The sequence below is a fragment of the Solanum lycopersicum genome, chromosome 10 (genome assembly GCF_036512215.1).
Source record: "Solanum lycopersicum chromosome 10, SLM_r2.1".
Lineage (NCBI taxonomy): Eukaryota > Viridiplantae > Streptophyta > Magnoliopsida > Solanales > Solanaceae > Solanum > Solanum lycopersicum.
Window position 1 is genome coordinate 59,332,272 of NC_090809.1, and position 24,582 is coordinate 59,356,853.

At 29.0% G+C, this 24,582-nt stretch overlaps 2 protein-coding genes across 2 annotated transcripts; one reads left to right on the forward strand and one right to left on the reverse strand.

Annotated features, from left to right (window-relative positions):
- The first annotated feature begins 14,886 nt into the window (after positions 1-14,886).
- Positions 14,887-18,470, forward strand: LOC101249035 (probable mediator of RNA polymerase II transcription subunit 26b). The gene is made up of 9 exons (XM_004249676.5): positions 14,887-16,259; positions 16,513-16,581; positions 16,666-16,748; positions 17,135-17,187; positions 17,277-17,401; positions 17,501-17,528; positions 17,604-17,815; positions 17,897-17,987; positions 18,066-18,470. The coding sequence occupies exons 1-9, from the start codon at positions 15,783-15,785 to the stop codon at positions 18,155-18,157; spliced, it is 1,230 nt and encodes a 409-aa protein (XP_004249724.1). The 5' UTR covers positions 14,887-15,782; the 3' UTR covers positions 18,158-18,470.
- Positions 18,471-18,645: 175 nt separating this feature from the next.
- On the reverse strand, positions 18,646-20,496 carry LOC101265973 (uncharacterized). Its single transcript, XM_004249081.5, has 3 exons — positions 20,068-20,496; positions 19,217-19,446; positions 18,646-19,138 (listed from the first exon to the last, which is right to left on the reverse strand). The coding sequence occupies exons 1-3, from the start codon at positions 20,432-20,434 to the stop codon at positions 18,860-18,862; spliced, it is 876 nt and encodes a 291-aa protein (XP_004249129.1). The 5' UTR covers positions 20,435-20,496; the 3' UTR covers positions 18,646-18,859.
- Between the last annotated feature and the right edge of the window lie 4,086 nt (positions 20,497-24,582).

Below are 24,582 nucleotides of genomic sequence, written 5' to 3' on the forward strand. Positions count from 1 at the left end.
AGAAATTTGAAAAAAAAAATAACTTAGTTTACTTCTTACCAAAAAAGAATTGACTTTCTTGGTTATTTTTATCGTTCCAATATAAATAAACTTACTATAAAGAGGAAGAAAAAAGACTCATATTTATTGACTTAAAAATAATATTTTTTGAAAATGAAAGTCTTTGCTGTAAGAATATTGATACCTACTCGAACAAATGCAATTACTTAAAACGTCAATTATCATAACCATATTCTTTAGAGAGAAAAAAATAACGTTATGACTTGACTTTTTATCCTAATTTCATAATTTCTACGACTAATATCAAGTTATAATAACATGGGACAACAATTAGGTCAATAATAGAGTGTATGTAGCTTTACTTTTATTTTACAAAGGTATTAAATTTATTTTCGATAAAATTAATATAATATCATAAAATCATGTTAAAAAATACTAAAATAAAAAATAATAACATCAATACTTCTGAAACAAAAAAAGCAACATATGATATTAAAATCTAAGACTAAAAGTAATAATGATTATTCCTTTGGGGACAAAAAATGGTAAAGAAATTTAATTACGCTCGATTACCTACCAAACGTTCAATACTTTTATCCTAATAAATTATTTTATTTATTTGTTGTAACATGTTAGTCAAAAAGTAGATTGACCAAAGTAAATTATGAGGTGGCATCTCACGTGGTGTCTTTTAATGGGCTTTTACATCAAAGCCCATCATTGTAAATCCGTTAAAAGGTCAATTTAGGTTAAAGCCCAATTAACAGACCACGCGCAAGTGGGCCCACTTAACAAGCCTGATCAACACAATTATCAATGGCGCGTGCAGAAGTGCGAGTGGGATTATCATATTAGGAGACATGATACCGTTAATAGATTCACCTTCCATTTTGAGGAATTTGCAGAACTGCCACTTCCCGCCATATACGTCAAAATGTTGGGTAACCTAACGACGCAACGACCATTATCAAATTTATCCTAGGAATAGATGCACGTGATGTAGCACGTGCCTGTACTATTTTTAAATTTTTTTTTTGTCAAAAAGATTTTCTTTTAGTGAAAAAAATGTATTAGTCGAAGGCATGAGAGGTTGGATATAAAATATTTCGGGAAAAGAAAATTGATATGACTAGATTATAGGTATATGACGTAAGTGCAGCTTACCGATGATGCTAATTAGATAGGACGTTACTAGACATAACACGATTGAATCGTAGAAAGCTAGCAATTTGGTACTCATGTATTGTCTCACTATTCACTAACCCTTTCATACTAGTAATAGTAGATTGAATTATACTCTTGTAATTGTTTGGTTCTTCGATTTCTATTATTATATTTATTGTTTTGTGTACTTCAATTATAATATTATTACGTTGGATTTTATATGTTTCAAAAAGACCTCGTTATAAATTTTGTCTGATCAAATCATATTTTACCCCATAAAATTTAGATTGAACTTATTTTAAATTTCTTCGAATTTCATGAACATTATTCATTCTTTTAACTCTATTTGAACTATATACTAATTATTTTATTTAATTACGTTTAGCTTCATACTATAAACAGTGTCAACGTCACTATATCCCTTTCATATTATTTTTTCTCACATTATTTTCAATATGACGATAGGCAACGTTGTAGGGGTCAATAGCTTTTATCAACTCTTGCAACGTCATTTTCTTTATATAGTTATATCATTTTCAAGATTATAATATTATTATTCTCTTATTAAAAATAATATTAGTTAGTTTTACTAGTAGAAAAATATTGGATAACAAGTTATTGAACAGATCAATAATATTCATAGTTGACATAAAAATAATAAAATAAAAATTGAAACGTTAAATTCAAATATATTATACTTTTGTAGTTATATCAATTATAAGATAGCCTTCCGCCATTAATTCCTCTAATTTAATTTTAACTTTATTTACACTAAAAGATAAAAATACAGGTTTTCACTAAAAATAACAAAAACCTTCATATATTTTATCAAATTATACTAATAAATTTTAATTTCTTTCATGAATAGGAAAAGAATTAGAAAAAAAAAACATAAAAAGGTGAATCAAATGTGTTGTTGTTTCAATTAGTACAAATTGCTACATCAATCCTTTCACATAAACTTTAATCATTAATTCAATTGGATACAACTAATCTTTTGTTTATTTTTTTTTTCTTAATTTGCTTAGGGTTCTATCTTTTCATGATGAATATACTCAAGTACTAATAAAGAAAGTTGTTTACTTGTAACAAAAATATTCTAAATATAGTTTATTGGTGGTTCCCGTGAACCAATCGCAACTTGCCACGTACACTAATTATCTAATTAATTATATATCCACTTAGATTTTATTAATTAATTGATTAATAAAAACGACTTGTCCTCATGATGATTGTTTTTGTAGATAAATTTTGAGCTAATTGACAAACCTTTGCTTTAAATAACATTTTGTATTGTTTATTAATTACAATACAGGTAGGGGCCAATTGGTAGGCATCATTGAAGAAGCTATTTAATAAAATATTATAATTAGTGATTAAATTCTAATTAGCTCTAAAAGTATGATTACTTCAATGAACAAAAAAGTTTAAAAGGAAGTGAAATTGGAATCTTTGGGAGTAGTTTTGTTGGACCTAACTAGATATAGCTTTCATACTATCCTTCTTTGTTTAATATGAGTTGGTTCATTAACAATGATTAATTTTACCTAATGCTTATTATATACTCTAGTTAATTATAAGCAAAATGTCATTGAACATGAAAGATTATTTTTTATAATTAAAAAGTGAGAAAGTCTTTCTGATTTTTTTCTTGAAAAAAATAATTAATAGGACATGGGTATGGTTAAATATTTGTTTTATCTTCACATGATCAATAGATAAAATAGTGAGTCGTTATTATATGTCGATTGATGATATAAAAATATGTTAATATAAAATAAAATTAAATATTCGATTAATATAAGACACACACCAAATCAACTTATTAAGAAGGTAAATCACTTATTATTGATCTTTTTTATTTTCAGAATTTAAATCTGAGACTTATTAAATAGAGATAGTATGAAAAAATTAGATAAATGGTTGAATCAATTCGTTAGAACAACTACCAAAATTGATAGTCCATTTAATTATTTTTTTCTTTAATTTATTAAGTTTGACTTGGTGATTGGTACGTACGAATTTATCCAATCATTTAAATATTCTTTAATTTCTACAAATTAAAATAAGTATAAAATTTTCAAAATAGGAGTTCACAAGATTAATAGTGGTGAGACAAAGACTCTATTAATAACATGCCTTTGAAGGAAATTAAATAATACTACAACTATATATATTAAAAAGATTAGGTTTACCTCATAAATTTGATTAAAAGGATGGTGATTGATCAGCAGTCAAGTAGCTAGGTAGTTTAATTTATCCATAGACATGGAGACATAATTTCCTCTTTAATTAACTATTTTTAATAATCAGTAACATAAATAAACATAAAGTTTTATATCGATAATACGTAAGTGGAATTGAAATAGTTATCGATATATGCTTCTACTTTCGTAAACAAGAATGAGCTTTTTTAGTTATTCAATAGTCCCCCCACCCTCCAATCCCCCCAACCCCCGCCCCCAACCCCGCCCCTTCCCGAGATATATCTTGACATACTAGTTCAAATCGATATTTATTAGTGATGGATCAAACTTAATGAATTCGTCTTTGAAAAAGAAGAATTTGTTAATAGTTTATCAAATTTGTTGAGATTGTTAGATTTACCTAAAAATAATAATGTTACACTTATTTTCATGTCGACATATATATATATATACACTTTTGTCACTTTTTTTTTAAATGACAAGGATTATATTGATTAGTTTTGGACTATTACTATAGACTTTTTTTATATTTTACGTATATCCCAAAAAAAGAGTGACTATTGTATGATTCTCATGTTCAAAAAGTTTTCAATAAATTCATGGAAGTTTTTTCTCTAACTGCCATAAAACATAACACATGGTAGGTCCAATATATATCTCCATGCATGTACCAATAATACTTCGTGTAGACCCTTATATTCGATTAGGCCCCTATTTCCTTTTCTTTCGAGGTGCAGTAATCGTTTAAAATTTGATTAAATTTAATTTTATATTGAAAACATCTCATATTATAGATAAATTATAAGTTTCTACCAAAAGTGATTTTCTAATTATAAATCAAAATTAAAATTTATAATAAAAAATGAATGAATATTTATTACTCGATGGTATATATACACACATATGGCCCTCACCTCATTGTCTTTATGAACTCTTTCTCTTATGGTTGCAATTTATTATATTGGCCTATTGTATATTAATGCGTCAAACTTTGGAAGATATTGCCATTTGGATTACAAATTTTGTGCTACACAAAAATAATAATTTAATTTCATAGTATATAGAAAATAATCCAAACGAGATAAGTTCTATATAATTCACGGGTCTAAAAATAAACACCTTACTAGTCTTTTAATATCACATGATAAAGATAAGCTTGGTCGAGGGGTTTCCTTGTAATAATAATATATCAACTAGTATATATGATAGAAAAAAGATTTGTTAATTATTAATTAGAAATATTGAATTTGCTTCTTAAAAAAAAATATATTTGGTAAAAAATATTATTCTTTAATAAATCGTTGTGAATCATGATTAGCCAAATTAGTGAGTTAGGAATCTCAAGTGATTTAATAACAACAATTACCTTTTAGTCTCGATCTCCTGAATAAAGTAGGATCAATTATATAAGTTCTCGTATTCCATTTAAGCTCAATTACTCATGTTATTATTATATTAAATAGAAATAGAAGTAAAAGTAATTAATAACAAGTTAAATATATGTTAATACATGTGGTAATGTTTAATACTTAATAATACTTAATAAGACTAAAAATATACTCTCAAGTAGTAGATATATTACTTATATAAATCGTTTTCTTCATTGCATGTGTCATATACCTATATACTTTGTTAAAATGAGCAATTTATTCTAATAATTTATATATCTTTCGAGATAATCTTCTTCATGTGATTTAAATCTATATATATCATCCCATTTTAACAATACTAGACACCATATAGTTGTATTTCCACACTCACAAATTGATGCATATTTATGTATATGTCTCAACTAATGCATCGCTATACATAGCTAGCTATTTGAGTCTTCTAGCGAATGCAGTCTCGTCATATGTAATTATATATCTATTTAAATATTTACATTTTTACAACACACATCTTGTGAATTATTGTATCTTAACAACAATCTTTCATTTTAACTATCAAATTTTAACTCTATGAATAATATTTTAATTTATCCTACCATAATCTTGAAATAATTAACAAGCCTAGATATATATAAAAGGGTGGTCCAAGCAACATTTTAAAAATTTCCCTTTTTTACAAGATAGAGTGCTTCCTTCTTTTTTCTAAGATAATAAAAAATAGAGTCCTTCAATTTAAAGCCACAAGATCATCAACTCTCTTTATTGTGTTTCTTGATTTTTGCAGCTTTACTAAAGTTGCTAGTATTTACATCTTCCTGTTTATAAATTTGAATTGAAATTAAATCTTTATAAACAAAAAAAATACACTAAAGTTTCTTTCACTTTAATACTATTGAAAGAGTTAATATAAATTGTTTTTTATTTAACAAAAAAACAAAGAGAGGGACAATATTCATAATATATGTACTCTATTTAGATTTAGAAAATGACAGAGAATAATTGTTTGAACAGACAATCCAAGTTTATGAGTAGTCAATTGACTCCTTGAATATATATAATGATTTTTGTCACTTTCCTCATGTTTTAATTTTCATTTTATTTTATATTATACGTTGAGAAAATTAATATATATATATATATATATATATGTATGTATATATATATGTATATGTATATATTTACCTTTACTTATAATTTCATTGATTTAATTTAGTCGATTATAGTAGGTTATTTTTTAGTTTTTGTATGATAGGAAAAAAGCAAATTAGAGTATATCCAACTAATTGTCTTTGCTCTCTCAAAGAATAAGAATTATTGGTTAGATAGGTAAGATTTAGCATCATATTAAACATATGTTTATTTGCTCTTATTTTCGTATAATATAGATGACCAAACAAAAAGAAAGAAAATCATCAAGGCTATGACTATTTCTCATTAGATCATTAGCGGTATTTAATTCTTAATTGCTGCTAAATATATATTTTTAGCGACAATTGTCACTTTTTGTATATATATTTCCCTAAATCCTTTAGCTGACATTGGTTCTATTGACACTTAACTAATGCCGATAAAGATGTTAGCGCTCTTTACTAGTGTCGATATTTAATGCCGCTAAAAGTTATTTTTGTTATAGTGTCTATTTATTAGGTTCAAAATGGGTTGCTAATACATATTAAAAATTTCTATTGAAATTATTAAATTCTATTAAACACATAACTTCAACGATAAATTTATTCTTTTTTTTTTCATTTTTTTAAAAAAATGAATAGGGGAAATGGAAAAGGATTACAAGGTGGGAACTGAACTCTCACCAATAAGGTAGAAATTTATATCACCAATCAACTGAGCTACAAAGATTAACCGTTAATTCACTCATATGTCTTACGTTCTCTTTTATTTTCCTATAAAAATTTATATCACCAATCAACTCAAGCTAAAGTGAGAGTTGTTCTCTTATCCTTTTAGGTCTTTCTCTCCAAAAAAAAAAATGGGCCAAGAATGGTATAAATTGGGCTTATTTCATTTTTTGGTTCCCAAACTTTGCTTTAATCTATGGGTTGGGTCATTGAATGATTGGACTGACATCCTTTGGGCCAATCAAACAAGGCTTTTATGAGAGCCCATAGATTGGAAAAGGTCTTAATAGGAAGCATTTCTAAATGAACAACTTTTACATATAGCAAGCGTAAGAATCATATTTATATGTTATAATTATAATTTGCATAATCGTATTCCGTATCAAATTTTATGTTTTTTAATTTCTATGGAGTTTTTGATTAGGATAATCCGCTACAAACATTTAATTTTATACAAATTGTTCTGTTTTGTATAAATTCATTTATACATTGTAATTTGTATAATAAGATTTGTATTTGTATAGTTATAAGGTATAGAATGAAAATAAATGTATTTGTATATACACTTTTCTCTCGTTTTATATAAAACCAAATGCATTCTATACTGAAATGTGTAAAATAGCTAATTGTATATCGAAAATGGCTAATTGTATATCATATCATATGGCAAAAAAAGAGAATATTTCCTGCAAAATTACAATTAAATAAACTATGACTATAGAATTTAATACAATTTTCTCTTTCTAAATTAGTTAAGACATCAACACAGATATACAACATTGAATGGATTGTTTTTTTTTCCTCTTAAAAAGTGATACTTTTTGGAAAGGTATAAGATGCTTGATTGTTCCATGTTGAATAGAAATTTTCAAGTTACTCATTTTTAGGAAAATCCACATATTAGAGCCTTGCCATTATTTTTTACTCAAATATGAGTAGTTGACTCAATTAGTAATGCATTAATAATGCATGTTAATACCTCATATGGTCACTCAACTATGCACTCTTCTCTTAGAAAGTTATTCAACTTTCAGTTTTCACTCAACTATGCACTTTTTTCTCAGAAAGTCACTCAACTTTGAATTTTAACTCAAAAGTCACTCAACTATCCACTCTTTCCTCAGAAAGTCACTCAATCTATTAAATTATCTAAAATTTGTTGATATTAATTATTTATATAACAAATCAAAAAATTTTAAAAATAAAAATACCATTTAAACCATTTAGTGATCCACCCACGTAACCCGATCCATTAAAAAACATGATATGACCCATTTTATTTTGTCTTTAATCCTAATTCAAGGTTTAAAGAGAGGGATTAATTTAGGATTAAAGATAAAATAAAATGGATCATATCATATTTTTTAATGGGTCGGGTTAGGTGGGTGGATCACTAAATGATTTAATTTATTTTTTAAACTTTTTGGTTTGTTATATAAATAATTAATATCAATAAATTTCAATTAAAAAATAATTTAATAGATTGAGTGACTTTCTGAGGAAAGAGTGGATAGTTGAGTGACTTTTGAGTTAAAATTCAAAGTTGAGTGACTTTCTGAGAAAAAAGTGCATAGTTCAGTGACTTTTGAGTGAAAATTAAAAGTTGGGTGACTTTATGAGAGAAGAGTGCATAGTTGAGTGACCATCTGAGGTATTAACTCTATATTTCATCTACAAAGGAGATAGTAATTACTCCTATTATATTGCAATTGTCAATTATGAGTTATGGTAGTGATAGTGTCATAGGAGTTATTTGTATTATATTTGAACAGAAATAGAGTAAGCTAATAAAAAATATATTATTGATCCGCTTAAATATTATTTGAGCTAAAATGAGGATCACAACCTAACTCGTTTAATTTTTACTAATTTTTAATTAGTTTATTTATTCTTTTACATGTTTTACCAACTTCAAATTACATTTTTTTGGCAAAAAAATAATTTTAAAAATATTTTTAATGTCAAAATATATATTTTTCACCCGATCCCTAACTCCCCACCCACCACTGGCCAGCCCCGCCCCCTCCCAAAAAAATTTGAGTTCGTTTTTTAAAATATTTTTATTTTAAAACTCCTCCCTCCCTCCCTCCCCCCGCCAGCCCCCCCTCCCCCCCAAAAAATATTAATTTTATTTCTAAAAATATTTTCAACTTTAAAATTTTATTTTTCCACCTAACCTCTGTCCATTCCCCGCCAGCCCCCCCACTGCACCACACACCCCCAAAAAAAATTGTTTCTAAAAAATATTTTCAATTTCATAAATTATTTTCTACTCTAGTAAAAATAAAAGATGTTTCTCAAAAAACATTTTCATTCATAAATCAAACACTAGAAAATATTTTCTACTCACCAACCAAACATGAGAAAATAAGTAAAAAATCTACTTGTTTTTCAGGAAAACATTTTACATGGAAAACATTTTCCTTCATACTAAACACACCTTAAATCTGCATAAGGACCGGACCACATTAGGTCTATAGTGCAGAATCTTACCTAATGTTTTTGTAGGAGATTGTCATCCAAATATAACTGTTAATTAAGTGGATTGTCCATTGGATAATCATGAATTACTTTTATTCATATATGTATATTTCCAAGGTGATATGATCCATTGTGAATAAACATGTATCTATTAATTTGGTGACTTTTGGGAGTGATATCTCAACATTATAAATAAAGATATCACTCACCATTTGAAGTATGCACTTGAACATAAGAAAAGTTCTCTTCTACATCTCTATATCTTGTCTTCTTCTCTTTTATATATATATATATATATATATATATATATATATATATATTGTTATGAGCCTTGATTTTATAAAACGTTATCAGCACGAGACTTTAGCCAATTGAGATTGAGTTTTAGTTTTTCTTTTACCTCATGTTTTGGTTGATCTCGTTATGAGAATCAATGTATTATACGCATAAAATCAGGTATGCATTTTCTAAAATATTTTTATGATTTAGAATACAATAGTATTCAGTCATTAATAATTATCAGGATCCAAAGACATATACTACCATTGGTTGAATATGACATACTATACAAAACTTCTTAAATGGAAAAAGGTACAAAGTTTTAATAGCATGAGTTTGAATATTATTTTGATTGTTTTAAAAGACTCAAAGGGCGAGTCATGTTGTACTTCGATTTATCATACCGTTGGTTAAGGGTAAGATAATGGATTCAAGTTTCATCGCACAAAAAGGGTAATACATCAGGTTAAAGTACGGATGTACCATAATGAAAAATGTTTGAGGGTAAGACCGTAGATTTATGTTCTATCGCACCAAGAGGGTAAGACATCAATTTGATTCATCCTGATTGTATTCAAGTCCCATAAAATGATGGTGTGACACGCCTTATATGGGTAAGATATTGAGTTAGAGTCAATACACCATAGTGATGATTAAATGATGAGTAAGAAAAAATAATATATTTTTGATGAAATGAAATTCGTCTCATTATATTTTCTCTATTCCCTAAATCGAATGTGGTAGCAATATATGATAAGTTTGAAATCCGCCCTATTGCTCCATTCTATCATATGGATGTGGTAACAATGAATAATAAGTCTGAAAGACGACATTTGGTTAAATGTATGAATAAGAGCGTGAAGGGACAAATCGTAATAGTCATCATTGTGGTAATTCAAGAAAGAATAATATGAGTTCTTCAAATAGTCCTTCAAACTATGAAACATAATTTTATCATCAAAACGATATGAAAGGTCATTGGACACGCGGTTGTCACGCGACCTTATTTTGATAAGTTTTATAAATCCTCCATCAAAATAAAAGAATATAAAGTGATAGTGCACTTTATTTTTGAAAGTGATGTTGAGGTAGATCATGTAAATATGTCAAATATAAGGGTATGACATGTATAAATGGTTATAGTCAACTCATGAAGAGATTGTGACTTGTAATAAGCATGTGAATGTTTCTCTATTCTTGAAAGTGAATATGGAAAAATATGAAGGAAAAATATGAATAAGAATATATTCATGTATGGTTGGATATATGTCAAACTCACCTCTACGGGAGGTTTAAGAGAATAAATAAATTTTGTTTGATATGAAATGTCAATGATATTGATCGTTTATACGTCATGAATATTACGGTATGTTTGTTATGGACTACCGAAAGGAAAAAAAGAAAGAAGTAATTCTTGCCTATAAAGGTTGTGGTCATGATCAAATATACTGTGTGGCAATACAAATTTGTCATTTGTTGTGTACCTATGGTACAACAAAAGTAAAGCAAGAAACATGTCTTACTTGTAATAATTTTGGCCATTACAATAATAATATAATTTTCTCCTTGAAGGAGATGTTCACCATAGGGATGGTGTCATGGGATATTTGATAGTACACAAAACTAACTGCAAGCTCAAACAAGTTGTGTTATTACCAGAGGAATAATATTGGGGTTGTAGCAAGTCTCAAAGAACCTTTTAAGTTTCGTATGAATTGAAAAAAATATTGAGACTATAAATTATGGAAAGATTTATTATTTTCAGATTACTATAATTGAAGTGGGTTTTAAATATTAATGTAGCCGATTGCCCATTTTTCTCTTGTTTGTTGCACACAAATGTGGGCATGCTGATGAATTCACATGCAAAAGTAAACTATAAGTGTACTGAAATAAAGATCAGTTGACATGACCGGTTGATTATTCTGGTTTAAAATGTGATGCAAATGTAATTGAGAATTCATGTAGATTATATGATAAAAAAATAAAAAATTCTTCAAGAATTCTCTTGTGTTGCTTGTTCTCTTCATAAAATAATCATTGTACCAGTAAAGTTGGGAATGTAATTCTCTGAAATTTTTGGAACGTACGAAAAGGTGAATATGGATCCATTCATCTACCATGTGGATCATTTGCAACTATATGATAAACGTATCTATGTGATGATCACATGTGCTTTGTTGTCAACTTAGAAAATGGTGTTTGTAAGGTTGTTTGCTCGAATTGTTAAACTAAGAGCATAGTTCCAAACTATGAAATTATATTGATAATGCTGGTTGATTTAGCATAAGTTGTATGCCTCCAATTATAGCTAAATCATATGGTTATGAGAACAAAACTCCCAAATAAGATTTGGTATGAGATAATTTTATTTAACATGTAGCAATACATGTATACATCCATCCAACACGGTTTCCCCATCAAAATTGGTTCAGGGTCAGGAACCAAACAATTTTCATCTAAAATGTTGCATATGCGGTTTTGATTTTAATTGTTCCACCACGCACAAGTATGAATTTCAAAATGAGGTTGGGATAAATGTTAGATTTTCTAACATTAGGGGGAGAGATGATTTTGACAGCTGAAAATTATGTGTGAGGTTAATTATGAATTATTTAGATCCTCGTTAAATAAATATGTGAACTTAAAGTTCAAGGGATAATTCATTTGCATAATGTTGCAAATCAGTCCAGATGAATGCACTTATCTTATGATATAATTCAGTTGCAAATGCTCCAACATGAAGTCCTTGAAGGACAGAGTCTATGACACGCTAGAAGTGTAATAGACCAATGGGTTCCATATATAAAATTTCTTGAAGAAGGAGGGAGCAAATAATCAATATGGTTATGATAATGAGTCAAGTGCTATAAAAGAGCACATTGACATCACACTTTATAAAACCTTGGAAAAGGCTCAGGTACCTGAAAAATGAAGAGATCTTGATAAATCATGTCTTGTTGGAATCGATATCAAATAACCGTCGACGGTATCTTTGATATGAGCTAGCGCTCAATGAAATAAATTGTGACGAGGATCTTGAATTCAAATCTGTCATTTAGTGTGGACAGATAAATGATTGGTCAAGTAAAATGTATAATTCAAGTATACTTTGTTTCACTTAGAAAAGTGACGTTTTGAAATGATAATCCATAAATCAAGGTATAATGTCAATGGGTACAAATATATTATTATGTGATAGTATAACCGTAAGATATAAAGTACGGCTTGTGCCTTGGGCATAAAGGTTTGTAGCAGAAATCCTGACATTATTAGAGATGTTTTCTCCTATGGTAATTGCAATGAAGTTTGTTTTGATCTGGCAACGTAAAACTTGAATGCATATAATGAATAATTGTCATGTCTAGCTAGACAATAAAGGTTATATGAAAATCCTTGAAGCAATTGAGGTGTCTAAAACTTATAAAAGTTTGAAGAAAACTTTTTCAATAAAGCTTCAAGAATTCTTATATGGATTGAAATAATCAAGGAAGAAAAGGGTACAAAAAAAATGACCCTAATTGTCCTTGAATTTTTATGAAAAGGTCAGGATCTGAATTCGTTATAAAGTGTGTATATAGATGATCTGAAACTACTAACACTCTTAAGGAGCTATTAAAAGCTATTGAGTATTTGAGAAGGGAATTGATTATGGAAAAATAAAATTGTCTTGACCTAAAATTGATAATTTGACGAATGAAATATTTGTCCATCAATCAACATACACAGAAAAATTTTGATGTAATTTTATATGGATAAATTACATTCATTGAGTACTCCAGTTATTATGAGATCTCTTGAAATAAAGAATGATTCATTTTGATCTCAAGAGAAGAATGAAGAATTTCTTAGTGCAAGGAGGGTATTTATACATCTTGCTAACAATACTCGATCATATATCTGTTTTGCAGTAAATTTACTTGCAAGATTCAGTTCCTCCTCAACAAAAGGACATTGAAATGGTGTTATGTATATACTTGCATATCTTTGAAGGACCATAGACATGGGCTCATTCTATTCCGAAGAATTCAAGTCAGAGTTGATTGGTTACGCAGATGTAGAATATCGATCCGCATAAAGCACGATCTCAAACACGCTATTTGTTTGCATATGGAGACACAATAATATCTTGGCGATCAATGAATCAAATGTTGCTATGCAGAAATAAAAGTCCTCCATGAAGCAAGTCGAAAGTGCGTCTGGTTGAGATAAATGACACACCATATTCAGGAAATGTGTGATTTTTCTTTGAAATAAATATACCAACCACAATGTATGAAGACTGGAGATATCATCGCAAGAAATTAAGTGATGTTTTAGTCAGCGGAGTATAATACGCGTTGCACTCTTTTTTCCTTGACCAAGTTTTTGTCCCACTAGATTTTTCTGGCAAGGCTTTTTAATGAGGCAACAAATAATGCGTAACAAAAGATATGTGTACTCTTTTTCCATCACTAGAATTTTTTCCCACTGAGTTTTTTCTAGTAAGGTTTTAACGAGGCATATTATCTATGGACATCCAACGGAGAGTGTTATAAATCCATTGAACTAATTAAGTGGATTGTCCAGTGGATATTCATGAATTACTTGTATTCATGTATGTATATTTTCAAGGTGATATGATCCATTGTGGATAAACATGTATCTATTAATCTAGTGACCTTTGAGAGTGATATCTGAACACTATAAATAGAGATATCACTCACTATTTGAACTACACACTTGAACAAAAGATTTGTTCTCTTCTTCATCTCCATATATGTGTATATATATCGATCCAGTTTTTACGGGCTAAATAGACTAAGCTAATAAGTAAACAAATTAATAATCCGTTCAAATTTAAACTGGTCAAACCTATTTTCGATGGTATTTGAATTGACTTAAAGTTGGTCAAACTTATTTTTTAGTCAGTTTTTTGACTTGTTGAAAGTATTTGACAAATATAAAAAATAACTTAAAATAAGTTAGAAAGTGTTTGGTAAGGTCAAAAATAACTTTGAATAAGTTTAAAATGACTTATAATACATCAAAAACCAAATGTAGATCTCCTCTATATTTTATTTTTTGACTTAAAAGTTATTTTTATTTAACTTTTTGTTTTGGAAAAATGCACAAGTACCCCTCAACAAATGTTCGAAATCTCAAAGACACACTTATACTATACTAAGGTGCTATTACGCCCATGAACTTATTTAGTGATTTTCTACCTTTTTCGGCCTACGTGACACTATCTTGAAAAAAAGTCAATCAGCATTGGGCCTCCAATATAGTGTCACGTAGGTCAAAAAAGGATAAAAAATTATTAATAAAATAAGTTCAGAGGGATAGTATAAGTGTGTCTTTGAAATTTCGAAGAATTAAGGAAATACTTATGTATTATCCCTTTTATTTTTGACGGGCTCTTAGTTGTGACATTATACATATGGACCTTTATTTTGTTCCCTTGTGTGTGTTTGTTGTAATAATACACAATGTCAAAACAATATTTGTCATATTACACCAAACATAAATGAATAGGCCCAAAAGGCAAAAATCAGTTGAGAACTTGCGGTCTACTACATTCAAAATTTACATTTATGAAGTTTTTCCAGATATAGTAGAACAATCAAGTCACTGATTATTGTAATTAATTTTGTAACTAACATTAAATTTAGATGAGAATTTGAGATACATAGTCAAACTTTTTTCCATAAAAAATTAAAATTTTAGATTTTGGATATTATCACTTAGATAAAGATAGACTTTTTACTATCTGGGTGTTAAATAAAAATCCATTTTTAGTTCTTTGGGTAGTATCGAAATAGGATAAAAATTGAATTTTTACTCTTTGGGTGTTATAGATAGTTAATCATGTTATCAAAAATTCCATTTTTAGTTTTTGGGTAGTGTCAAATTAGGATAAAGATTGAATTTTTAATCTCTAGGTGTTATAGATAGTTAATCTTTTTATCAGAAATTCAATTTTTAGTTCATGGGTGGTGTAAAAATTGGATAAAGATTGAATTTGTACTCTCTGGGTGTTATAAATAGTTAATCTTTTTAGTCAAAAATTCAATTTTTAGTTTTTGGGTATAAATCAAGATTGAATTTTTACTCCCTGGGTGTTATAAATAGTTAATCTTTTTAGTCAAAAATTCAATTTTGAGTTTTTTTTGGGTATAATAAGATTGAATTTTTAGTCTCTGGATGTTAATCATTTTAGTCAAAAATTCAATTTTTAGTTTTTGGGTATAATCAAGATTGAATTTTTCCTCTCTTGGTGTTATATATAGTTAATCTTTATGGTGAAAAATTCAATTTTTAGTCTTTGGGTGTAATCAAGATTGAATTTTTACTCTCTCTGTGTTACAGATAGTTAATCTTTTTAGCTTAGGGTGGTTGTTTAGAAAGGTTCTTGATTCACAATCATGAAAAAGAAGAACAAGGAACTGAGGCAATGGAGAGCCTATTTTAGGTCATCAACTTTGGATATTTTTTATATCATTGAATCTGCAATAAGAGTAGCAGCCATTGATTACCCACAAGAGTTCAAATTAAGAAGAGATGGAATTAATGAGCTGCTCTTCTCATTTGGGGATTTGGATAGTGATGAGGTAGAAAATGTTGTTGATGTTGAGGGTGATAAGGGTAAAAGAAAGTGTAAAAATGAGTTAGTCAGAGGGTTAAATGACTGTGATGTTGAAAAAAGGAAAAATGATAGCAATGTTGAAGTTGAGGCATTGAGTGATGAAATAGAGGAAGAGTCTCGAGTTGTTAACCAGGCTCTACCGATCAAGAAAAGCTATGCTGAAGTTGAGGCATTGAGCGATGAGATAGAGGAAGAGTCTCGAGTTGTTGAGGAGGCTCTATCGATCAAGAAAATCATCGATAACAGTCAAAATGAGGTATATATCAATAGAGTGATTTTACTTCACTTCAATTGAACTGTTTTTTTTTTGCTGTTGTTGGTTTTTCTTTTATACCTTATGAAGTAAGGTTTTTTTTTTTTGTCTCAATTGATATATGATGTAGTTAGTCTTTGAAACAATGTAGAAATGTGATGCCATTTAGTTTACTTTTTATCTGCTTTGAAATGTTTCTCCTTGAGTCAAGGGTCTTCAGTTATTAGATTTTTATAGTGTTATGTTCTTTTGACAGTCTGATTCGAATGTATATAAGAGCTTAAAGAGGCTTCAAACGATGGGTTTGTCCGTGGAGATTCTGCAGGTTTAGTCTTTTACCAATGTATAGATTTGATTTGCAATTTCTTTTATCAGCAATTCGTACTCAACGTATATATTTTTATATCAGAAAACAGAAATTGGGAAGTCTGTTAGTACTCTCAGATGGCACAACTCAAAAAATATTCGATGTCTGGTCAGGAAGATGGTCAAGTATGTCACTCTTTCTTACATGATGCTTCATTTAATATAGTTTTGAACAATATTTCCTTTTTGAGTTATCGCACCATTTTGTCATCACTTGCAGTTTTTGTTGGATTTTCATATCGCTTTCTATTAATTTACATGCTAGCGGGGATATTACAGGGAGTGTGATGATGTCCTTACCTTATTTGTACAGTTTTCTGCTCCAGTACTATTAAGTAATTAAAGCATATACCTAGTTTCACCACTTTGTGCACTTAACCGCGACTTTGTGGTTATATAAGAAACTGTAGTTGTGTAGAGACATTGATTGTTCCCTAACAATGAGTTAAATTAGACTGGATGGATATGGAAAACGAGTGTCGTTGTGTTTAATCATTTCTCATGCATCACAGGGAGTGGATTGAAATGGTACAAGAGTGGGTGGATGCTCGAGCAGCATTAACAGGTCCGCCAAAATTTAGTGTTCTGTATTTATTCTATGTTGAAAGTCATTATTGAAGTCTAATGTGGTGAGTTGTGAAATTGTTGGTACAGAAAGGAAATCTGAGTCTACGAAAGCATTCGTTGTTGATGAAGAAGAAGGAGGACTTCCTGCCCCGCCCTTGGAGGACTTACCTTTCCTTTTTTCTCAGACCACCTCTAAAATCGAGCTGTCACAAGTATGCCTAACGCCTTACCTTTCTTCGACAAAATCATTTATCTTTACCTTCATGATTGACAGTGACTCGTTTTCATCATTTCCTATATATTAAATGTAGATCTTTGATGGCATGGATGATGATGGGAGTGAGTAGAAACTTTTGTCCTTGTAATAATTTCAAATCTACTCTATTCTTCTTCTAATGGCGGACTTTCTTTCAGATGTTATAATCAGCGTGGACCAAAAGGACGAGCAAGAAAAGAAACGAACTTCCCTTGTCAAACCAAATAAGCCTCCCGGAGTCAACCCAGGACGTGGAAGACCAACTAAGAGAGCACTCGAACAGAAGCTCAACAATGATCATGAAATGAAACTCCAGGAGAAATTTGACAAGAGAAAAACTCAAACAAGGCCTGTGCATACTCAGCAAAATGTAAGTATTTGAAGGGTGTCAATTTCTAGTTCATGTAAAGCTTCAGTTTCTAACTAACAGTTCATCATTTCGTTGTATCAGAAACTGAAATGCCTCGATGAGGATGCAGAACGTTTGAATCTTGAGGCCACAAAGCGAAAGCTCCATGAGTGTTACCAACAAGTTGAAAATGGTTAGTTTTAGTTTCTTATAGCGCGCGTAGACTTGCAAAGAGGATCTAATGATATTTCTTTTATTGACTGTTGTTCAGCCAAGAGGCATAGGACGGTTCAAGTAATGTCATTGAAGGACATACCCCAGCAAGGCCGTGGCATTAGAAAGCCTCATAATAGGCGACAGTGAATCATTTCTTCGCCTTTGCTGGTCAACGTTGTGGAGGAGCATCGTCAATGAAGACTCGTGTCAATGGATCTCGTCTAGTTAGGAGAGGTGCGCGTGTTGTTCAAGTTATACATTTTCCAGTTGGAAGGACATGAATTGTGCCCAGATTTTCGACTATTTTGAACATATTAGCCTGGCCTTTTTTTTTTCTTTCTTCTTTCATAGAAATGCCCTGAATTGCAATTTGTACATCAGAATAAGTGCATTTACATGTGGCTGGATCATTTTGTTTACAAATGATACAAATATGAAAGAAATACAAAAGTTGGACCTATTTGATCATGATCTCTATTATACTATATTCACTTATCATAGTTTCACACCTATTAATATGTTTGGCTAACTACGATGGAATAGGGTCATTTTAAGTAGAACCCCTTCTTACGATATGTCAGATAGAGCGGGATCCTATTATACGCATTTGTAAGTGAACGTAACAAATAATCAAATAATCTCAAACGAATTGGTACATACAAGGAAACATTTCTTATTACAACAACAATAACAACAAGAAAAAAATTCATAACAATACATCGAATTTTTTTATTTTTTTTTATAACTAACGCCATTTTGCCCAAATATCTTGTGGACTATTATAATGACACATCGTTACAGAAGATATGACTGTTATAAAGATGTCTGACTGTAGTGACGATTTATAACCTAGAGAGAAGAAAAGATGGGGACTCCAGGTAGTGTATAGCCAGCATCAACAATAAATATATTGCCAGATACATAATTTGAAGAATCATGTACCAAATATCTCAATAGTGAAGTCAATGCTGGATCAGTTGTACCAAATGTTTTAAGTGGAATACTTCTTTTTGCTACATTTTGTATCCAATCTTTTTTCACTAAATTCTCAGTAATCTCTGATTTGAATAAACCTGGTGCTATTGCATTCACTCTAATATTATGTTCTCCCAATTCTAATGCCATTATCTGCAAATTACAAAGTTGATTAGTACGTGTTTGATACGACAAACGTCATTTTAGAAAATGTTATAATTAATTAATTACCTTAGTCATAGAATCCATAGCAGCCTTGGAGGAACTATAAGCAATACCACCACGCATTAAAGCTCTATTTAAACCAGAAATTGATGAAATATTAATAATTGAGCCTCCTTTTTTTGAAGCTTGCATTTGTCTTCCAACATATTTGGAAACTAACCAAGATCCTGTCAAATTTGTTCTTAAAGTATTTTCCCATTCTTCCCAAGAAATATCCACTGAAGATTTTATTCCTCCTATATATAAATACATTCATATTATATATACTATATCAAATTAAATTAAAGTAGTTAGCTTGTGTCGAAAAATTATACTGCGTACATAGAACGAGGTGCAATAAATTAATGATTCATTACTCTACTAAGACAAAGATGGATTGTCAAAAACGTAAAGAACATAGGATGGATGATTAGTCAGATCTAATACAAATACGAGTTCCCTCATTTGAGATCTCTGAGAAGAGTATCAAACATGAAATCAAAAAAAAAAAATTAGGTTAATTTTTTGGATCTCATCGAAAACTTTCAATAACTTACCAAACAAAGGCTAAGAAAAAAAAAACTATAAAATACATTTTATTTTTATTTTTATCATAAATTGTTGAATTAATCTCCTTTGATATAAATAAATATTCTATTTTGTAACAAAGCGTTTCAAAAAGTATATCATATGATATATATTTAAGTATTTCGTGAATTTCATAAGAACCTATTTATTAATTCATGTTTTTATTCAAAATCAAACCGAATGATTCGAACTGATAAGTAAAATTGATAAATTTTAAAATCGAACCAAATCGACCGACATAAAACCCAAAGACACGTACATTTTGTTGGTATAAACTTTTTTTTACGTACCTCTAACGCCAGCATTGTTAATAAGAGCATCAATGTGACCAAAAGCATCCCAAGCTTTCTTTACTGATGCTTCAATAGTTGTACCATCAGCAGTAACATCAAGTTCAATAGCCATAGCTCTAACTAAATGAGAATTTGAACTAGACATTGTGTTAATTTCATCACAAAGGGACTTCAACCGGTCCGCCCGACGAGCACCCGCCACGACTCTGCACCCAGACCTAGCTAGGTCAAGGCAGAATTCGCGGCCGAGCCCCGCCGATGCACCGGTTACAAAAACCACTTTGCCTTCCAATTGTAGCCATGGCTCCAAATGGTTAGCCACATTGTTCATTTTTTGAGTCCTTGGCTCAACATATGTTGTCATAATTATAGCTATGGGACTTGGTAGGGTTTTTTTTCTCTTTAGTTAGGAGTTTATTAATTCTAATATAATTAGATGTGTGCATTTATATAGGTAAAATTTTTGAATAGATGAATTTAATATGGGACAATCTTTTAATAGAAATTAGAAAAACGTGATGCATATGTATGTGGTTGATAGGTTCTAGTAAAGATGTGAGGTAGATATTAAACTATTCATTAATTGTTTTTTCCTACATAAGGACCCCGTGGACCACACCATAAGTTTTATGATCATCAAAAGTTATATCGGAATGGTAACAAAATTTTTTAGATCTTTAACAAACGTGTCGAATTCAAGCTTTAGATATATATATAAAAAATCATCTTTAATAGTGAACGCTCTAATTTCTCTATAATAGAATTTTTTTCAATACAATTCAACTTAATCAGGCCTTAAAAACGAATTTCTAACATCAAATAGAAAGAAAAAAAAAGTATTACAATATAGATGGAACTAAAGGGTTAAAAGTTTTTAACTTCAAGTATGTGGTAAAGTATAGAGAAATTATTAGTAAAACATTACTTTTATTTTTCAAATTAATTCAAACACTAAAGAAATATTTAAAAGTTATTTTCACTTTAACAAAAAACATTTAAAATAAGTGGATTTAAGTAGGTAAGCTTTATGAAGACAAAAAGAGTCGTGGAAGAAAGAAGAAAAACACAAGTAGCTTAAACTCACAAATTAAACTAAAACATGCATTGATCAATATGAGGGGAACATTTTCTTAAATTAAAATATGGTCTACTGCACTTTCATTTATTGCATATTTTGTCATGTAAAATATGGAATTATATTCTATGAGAAGTCCTATTCATTTTACAATAGTATTTGTCAAAACAACTAATTTGTTGTACGTTTTGGTTTTTTCCCTATAGCACGCAAAACTTGTAAACCACTATTTTTTCATGACAAAATTAATGGAGCAACAACCAATAACTTAGTTTGTAGTGGTGGAGTCAGTATTTAACAAATCGTGTTCAGAAATAGTAATTTATTATGTTAAAATTGTCTAAAATATGTTATTTAATTATTTTCTATACAATTTTATTTATAGATATGATAGTTTCTTTTCGACAAAGGGTGTTCAATTGGACACTCTTACCACTATGTGGCTATGCTACTGTTAACGCTGATAGCTAGGTTCCAGCAAGCAGGGGCGGATCTACGTTTATAGTTGGGGTACCACGACACCCAGTGATCTAGAAAAAAATGTTACATATATATATGTATAATAATTGAATAAATATTACCTTTGTCACCCAGTATTTAGAATACGGAACAACTAAATTAGTCAAAGAGAGGGTCTGCCACCTAGCCAAGGTTTGAACCTCACCAACAACATCTACTCTTTTGCTTGTTCCTTTTTTTTCATTTTTTTTCTCCAATTTATTCTTATTTATATACTATTATTTATTAATTCAAATTGATCCTTTTTCATCATTATTTTTTAGTTTTTTTTTTACTTTCTCTTGATTAATTATTAATCTCTTGATATATGTGTAACGTGTTTTTTTTATTATCAATTAATGGGTATTGAATTATGAGCGTCAAATAAGTGTTATTAAGAATATATTTAAATGGTAGTTTTTTTTAAAAAAATCATAACTTTTTAAAATGATGAATATTATAGTTTGTTTTTTTTTATTTAAAGGTTCTTTTGATCTTCACCGACGTTCTCGCTAAGTAAGATGACTACGCTGGAACTACAATTTTTATTCTTTTCCTACTATGTATCTATAACAACACATAAATTCAATGAAAGATAAATATATTATGTTAATACTATTAGATAGTTTATACAAACTCAAATTTTAATGTGAAAAATCTTTTTTTTCCTCAAAGTTTAAGCGAATAAAACAACTAATTTCAAAAAGGAAATAAAAATTGAATTGTTTAGTTATCTCTAATCACAAAATATCTATAAAAAAAATATCACTAACATGCATATTTATTGATTTATTTATAAAAAATAAATCAAAAACATGAATTATAACCCAAAATTAAAACAAACGATCTAACGTAAATATCGTTTCACCCTCCACCTCCAAATTCTAGACCCGCCTCTGCTAGCAAGAGTTATAAATTTACATGAAAAATGTCTCACTTTCCCCAAAAATGCGTTTTGAGGTTTTCCGTTAAAGTACAATATGTCATGATAATAATTATAACGAACCAACTAATTATTAAAATTCACTAGTATATAGAGACCGCTTATTATTAAGTGTTTCTTGCTAAAAGTTTTTTCTATTTCCAAAACTTTAGATTCAAAATTGTAAATTAAAAAAAAAATGAAGATCTTGTATATCTTGTCCAGGGTTGAGGGGAATTTATTTTGAATATATATATATATATATATATATATATATATATATATATATATATATATATATATATATATATATAAATTTTCATCTAGAATTTAATAACTTTAAAGGATTTGAATCTGACACATACTTAAATGGAGAAGGATAAGGTATATGGGTCAAAATTAATGCTAGTATTATTTTTCTTTTGTGAGACAGTTGGTTAGGTGGCAAAAACAATTATTATATTATTATTTCCCTTTTTATTATTTTCTGTATATGCATGCATGCAGGGCAATTATCATATATATTCTCATCGTAAAAAGTATTTGTAAATTATTGTATACATTCTTATCGTAAAGAGTATTTATAAATTATTGTATATATTCTTATCATAAAAAGTATTTGTAAATTATCATATATGCTCTTATCGTAAAAAGTATTTGTACATTATCGTATACATTTTCATCGTAAAAAGCATTTTTAAATTATCGTATACGTTCTCATCGTAAAAGTATTTGTAAATTATCGTATACGTTCTCATCATAAAAAGTATTTAAGTTGTGGAAACAAAGAAAAATAGAAAAGAAAAAAAGAGTTAATCAAAGTACGTGTATTTCATACGTATAAATATGTGGATTATACTGATAAATAATTCGAGCCCAATATAAAATACTAAATGAGCTATAGCCTATCAATTGAGGGAAAAAAGAGGAGGAATTTTCACTAATATTAATTAGTATAATAAACTTAATTATACTCCGTAACTATATTTTATATATTTTGGGGTTATATATATATATATATATATATATATATATAGCTACAATTTAAACTACATCATTTGTATGATTAGCGGGTACATTTGTATCTTTGTATGAACTTGAATTTATACAAACACAAACATTTGTACTTTAAACAGTTAAAATACAAATTGTATTATACAAAATTGCATTACAAAGTTATAGAAATCCAAATGATACAAACATGCAAATTATACAAATTTGAAAACTCAGTATACGTAATTATCACCAAATATAGATTGCAGGTGATAATTAACTAAAACTATAGTTATAATGACTAATAAACTAATACAATCCAAAAATAAATAAATTAGTTTGTCTATCAAGCCCATAACTTTGTCTTATTGGGCCTTATATAGTTTAAGATTTTCTCTCTGAGAAAAATTTACCAAGAGCCCATGGGCTAATTTGTTAGGCTAAAATCTGCTGGTTAACTGAAAAGGAATAAGGCCTAAAGCCTATTCAGTTATTTGAATTATTTCATTGTTAATCGAAAATCATAGTGATATGGACAAAATCTCTACTGTTTTAGTTACAAGATAAGAATTTTGATTAATTTATCGTAAGATGAGTATTCATTTCCTCGCACGCTTGATATTTACTTACGATCACATTAGTCTACCTTTCTTTTTAACGCACATGAAACGAAAAATCCTAATAAAAATTATTCTCTCGTAATCGAAACTATTCCTCCTTTGTTTTCACTATCAATCAACTATACCATGAACAAAATTTTAACAAAGCATATACACGACAATCAAACACGACTCTTTTTTAATAGGAAAAGAAAAACTTTATTAAATAGTTCTTGAAAAGTATTTCGATCAAATCTTCGTATAAATATCGAACATCGACCAAAAGAAAAAAGAATTGATCTAAGGAAAGGACAAGAGGTAGGTGTTACATATAAGCACGAGAACCTGAAAAGATTTTGGAAAGGAATTAAAGTACTAAAAAGAAGAATAAAAATGAAAGGGACATAACATAACAAGAAAGAATA